The 5,000-nt window shown below is 45.5% G+C and overlaps 1 protein-coding gene across 1 annotated transcript in view; it reads left to right on the top strand.

Moving 5' to 3' along the window:
• Positions 1-3,917, top strand: part of LOC125302254 (protein CBFA2T2-like) — a 40,462-nt gene extending 36,545 nt beyond the window's left edge. Inside the window, exons 9-11 of the mRNA XM_048255362.1 lie at positions 395-463; positions 921-1,108; positions 2,023-3,917. Of these exons, the coding sequence (XP_048111319.1) occupies positions 395-463; positions 921-1,108; positions 2,023-2,355 (590 nt within the window). The 3' untranslated portion in view covers positions 2,356-3,917. The remainder of the gene's footprint in view (positions 1-394; positions 464-920; positions 1,109-2,022) is intronic.
• Positions 3,918-5,000: the final 1,083 nt, after the last annotated feature.

Below are 5,000 nucleotides of genomic sequence, written 5' to 3'. Positions count from 1 at the left end.
GTGCGTGTATGTGTGTATGTGTGTATGTGTGTGTGTGTGTGTGTGTGTGTGTGTGTGTGTGTGTGCCGCTGTGTGTGTGTGTAGCCTGCTGATGCAGCAGGTGTCGTAGCGGTCGGCGTAGATCTGGTCCAGAAGGCGAGGGTGTTGTCTGAGGGCTGAGTTCTGGCTACGGGTCCACACGGCCATCTGTGAGCAGCGCCGCTCCAAAGAGCCAAAGAACTGGCCCAGACTTCTCCACTCGTCCTGCATGCAGCACACGGTGTACTTGTCTCTCGCTCTCCCTCCTCCTGGCTGTCTATCTTTCCATTCTTCTTTTCTCTCTTTCTTCTCTCAGTCTTTTCCCTCAAGAACCCCCCACGCTCATTTCTCATGCTGCTCTCTCTTTCCTCCACAGAGACACAGAGAGACTTCTCAAACCACCCAGGATCGGCTTATGTGTCTGATGAGATCTGGAGGAAAGCCGGTAAGGATGACATGAGGGTGAAATGCCTTCTGGGATATGTAGTTTTTCTCCTTGCTCTCTCTCCTCTTGGACAGTGTCTGTATCTCATCCTCTTCCATTGTATGTGTCATTACTCCAGCTCACAGTCTGTACAACAACTAATAGTGTCAACGTTAGCTTCTTAATTTAAGTTAAGATTAGTATAGATTTTGCTTTTTTACATTTACTTGTGTAGAAAAGCATGGCTAGGAGACACATATGACCTTGAATTTCCCCTTGGGAAACAATAAAGTATCTATCTATCTATCTATCTATCTATCTATCTATCTACCTATCTATCTACCTATCTATCTATCTATCTACCTATCTATCTCCGTGCTGTGCAGACCCATATCTATGCACCAAGCGATGACAATAACAAAATGTGTTAGCAATGCTACATGATAATTTGTCTGTGTGTGTGTGTGTGTGTGTGTAGAAGCAGTGAACGAGGTGAAGCGTCAGGCCATGGACGAGGTACAGAAGGCGGTGGCTGAGGCCGAGCACAAGGCCTTTGAGATGATCACGGCAGAGAGGGCCAAGATGGAGAAGACTCTGGCCGATGCCAAGAGGAAGGCCACAGAAGACGCCATCCAGGTCATCAACGAGCAGGAGGACTCCAGCGAGGTGAGCAGTGGACGCAAGAGTCCCTTGCACGAATAAACACTCATGCTCAACCACACACACACGTGCGTGTGTGTGTGCGTCTGCATCTGCAGTCTTGGCGCTCAGCTGTGGAAACTTGGGGAGATGCAGTCTTGCCAAGTTGGGGAGATGACCCACCTCTCATAAACCTCTCATAAATCTCAAGTCGCGGACTCCTGCGCCCCTACACACTCACCGAGGCGTCGTGCCACTCACACTCACTCACACACACACACACACACACACACACACACACACCTGCATTCACACATACAAGCACACACATACATTACAGGCATGAATACACACGTTCATCCATGTACACACATGCATCCAGCTCGCCACCTCACTCACATGCAATCTTACTGCTCCACATGCATGCACGCAGTGGTCCAATATTCATCCCTACTCACTGAGTGCACCAACTAACAGGAGTATAATATTCATCCCTACTCACTGAGTGCACTAACAGGACTATACTATACATCCCTACTCACTGAGTGCACCAACTAACAGGAGTATAATATTCATCCCTACTCACTGAGTGCACCAACTAACAGGAGTATAATATTCATCCCTACTCACTGAGTGCACTAACAGGAGTATACTATACATCCCTACTCACTGAGTGCACCAACTAACAGGAGTATAATATTCATCCCTACTCACTGAGTGCACCAACTAACAGGAGTATAATATTCATCCCTACTCACTGAGTGCACTAACAGGAGTATACTATACATCCCTACTCACTGAGTGCACCAACTAACAGGAGTATAATATTTATCACTACTCACTGAGTGCACTAACAGGAGTATACTATACATCCCTACTCACTGAGTGTTCCTGGTGTCTCCTGAATGCATCTTTTAATTTGCCTGCCTGTTTCTCCGCAGTGCTGCTGGAACTGCGGGCGCAAGGCCAGCGAGACGTGCAGCGGCTGCAACGCGGCGCGCTACTGCGGCTCCTTCTGCCAGCACAAGGACTGGGAGCGCCATCACCTCATCTGCAGCCCCACCCTGCAGGCCCAGCCCAAGCCCCTGTCCCTGTCCGCCGTCAACGCCCTGAGCGCCCGGCTCCTGGCCAAGGCCCCCGAGAGCGCCCCGGCCCCCAGCCCCAACGCCGGAGCAGCCGCGGCCGCAGGCCTGGAAAAGGCCACCTCCAGCACCTCCAGGGCGTCCACGCCCTCCACGCCCTCCACCTCCACCCCAGAGGCCAACGGACACTAGAGCGCGATGGTGGGGGAGGGATGACGCGGCTGCGGAACTGCAGCAGAGACACATGGGAAACAGGAAGAGCATGGAGGAGCCATGAGATGCTATGTATAGGAACTTCAAGAAGCGCGAGCACAAAGCGGATGGTGGGAAGAGCAGCTGTGGAATCAGGAGGACAACTGCTGCTGTTTAGGTTTGATGACATCGGAGGAAACGGCACGGACTTGAAAACACATTATGATCAGTTGGAGAAACGGACAATCCTCCAGAAGAGTCGACTGTGTGTGTGTGTGTGTGTGTGTGTGTGTGTTTGTGTGTGTGTGTGCGCATGCACTTCTTCACCTGATGAAGTTGGCCAGCAGAAAGCATGGAAAGAAGACACTTGATTTTTCATGTCCGAGTTTCCTCGTTGGTGGCAACAGAAACCATGGCGAATTCCCTGTGTTTTTCCCTTCTGTGTCATCAGCTGTGGACTGAGGAAGAGAACTGATAAACATTAATATTGTCTCACCAGATCAGAAGACATTTACTAGTAACATGAAATGCTCTCCTAACTTTCTATTATTATTGTATAGTATTTGGTGTTGTTCATTGTAATGCACGCACAAATTATCGTCAGGTTGGTGAGCGTGAATTTGTATGTATGTTTTGTTCTGCCCGAATGTGAGTTTGTGTGTCGGTACTTATGTAAAATAGATGAGGGGAGGTTTAGGAGGACTCTGAGGGTTCTTTTCTTCTGTTTAAATGAAATGACATTTACAGTTTAAAGCATTTGTGTAATATCAGAGCAATATAAAGAACATGTTCAGGAATCATGCGCAATCATGTGTGGCCAAAGTCTCATTGTCTAACGGTTGTATTTGACGCATGGATAGGCTTTAAAGCTACACGGAAAGAGCTCATGTCATCATCATCATCCTGTCGTCATAAAGAGCTGATGTCATCATGAAGTGTCATCATCATGTCATCATGAAGTGATGGTCACAACCTAGGATTTGGAAGCACAACTCGAAATCACATCACATAAACAACAGAAAAATGCTTCATATTTACTCATCGTCATTGGTAACAAAATCAACAACAATGCTGGGACTGGTGGGTGGTTTCACAGTGTGGGTGTTGACCTGGGTGCTATTTAATGTTCAGAGAAAGGGGAAGTCCATCATGTTAAGTCTGTAAATGTCTGGCAGCCCTGTAAGTGTACGGTGAACGCTGTTACCTATCGGTTTTACAGTAAAAGCTCAGAGTGTCTGAATCTCAGGAGTTACATGTTTTCAAGGACGTATTCCTTCCTTTGTCATGTAAGATAAGATACAGAAAATAGAGCCTTTGTTTTTCTTAACTTTGTTGTCTTGTTATGTTATGTTTTGTCTTTCTTATGATACACAGCAGAATTGATTCCATTATTTTTTCATTATAAAAATGTCATATCTGTAAAAAAAAAAAGATTATCCTAAAAGAATATCTTTATTTTGTGAGCCACGTTGTTCTTCAACAACACTTTTTGGTGAGACTTCATAAGAAAGGAATATTGATAAGAAGTAGAGCATAAAAATAAATAAAGGAAATGATGTGAATCTTGTGCCATATTGTCTTTTCACACTCACATTTAGCTGATGATAAATATTTATAAAGATACCTGTACCTTTTTCGATGTTAAATATTTGCAATTCCAGTTTTGCATGAAACATGAAACATAAAGTATGCTACTACTGCTACCACCATTAGTACGGTATTAGGAGTAGTAGTAGTAGTAGTACAGGAAATAGTGGTAATACATTTAGTAGTAATAATAGCCTATATAAATTGTGTTTTTGAAAGTGATGAAAATTACATAGACATAGAAAAACATTCATATTCTTTGAACAATTTTGATACCAAGTGGTTGACCTACACATTGCCAATAATGTTAATAATTAAGTGATATTTTTTATGCAGTACAAAATTCAGATAAAAAGCTTAAGTTCAAACCTGCTAGCAGAGCAGGTGACGTGAAAGTCACCGTGCAGCACCACAGCAGCAGATGTGCATTCGTTGTGGCTTTGTGATGCTCTGAGCAGGGCCTCGCCCCTTCTTATCCCTGCTTTGCATGTAGGAGTTGGAGCCTTTCATCCGAGTGGGCTCTTACACAAAAGGTGCTTCAAGTCCCATTCATACTGAAACAATCACCCATTCTCCAGACTGTTTGGGGTCTTGTAATACAAAATGGAAATTCAGGGACATTCATACATATTTACAACCCTTCTGAGCAGCTGTGGAAACTGCCACCAGGTGTGCCTCTGGTGGCAAACGGTCGTACATGCTATGAAGTGAGAGCAGACATGTGACACATCATCCTGCCAGCAGGTGGCAGCATTTCTCTGTCATACACAGATGACTAGCACATCATGATGGGTATATTTACACACCCAGTGAGTGGGGTGAGGAAAATGTAAATCCTGCAGGTTCTTCAGTACAATACTCACAAGATGATAATATTTCAAACAACAAAAATCACAGTATCAGTTTGACTGTGAAGGTTTTTTCCATTGCGAGGCCGCCACGATTCAGTGGACAGCAACAGCATGGGCCTTGGGGTTGGGTCTTTCAAGGGCACGGAGGCTTCACACTGTCCCTGTGGTGACTGATTAATCTCCCCTCGCGTTTCCTCCGCTTTCACC

The sequence above is a fragment of the Alosa alosa genome, chromosome 10, assembly GCF_017589495.1.
Source record: "Alosa alosa isolate M-15738 ecotype Scorff River chromosome 10, AALO_Geno_1.1, whole genome shotgun sequence".
Taxonomy (NCBI): Eukaryota; Metazoa; Chordata; class Actinopteri; order Clupeiformes; family Clupeidae; genus Alosa; species Alosa alosa.
Note: the sequence above shows the minus strand (reverse complement) of the source record. Positions and strands in the feature narration are given on the sequence as shown.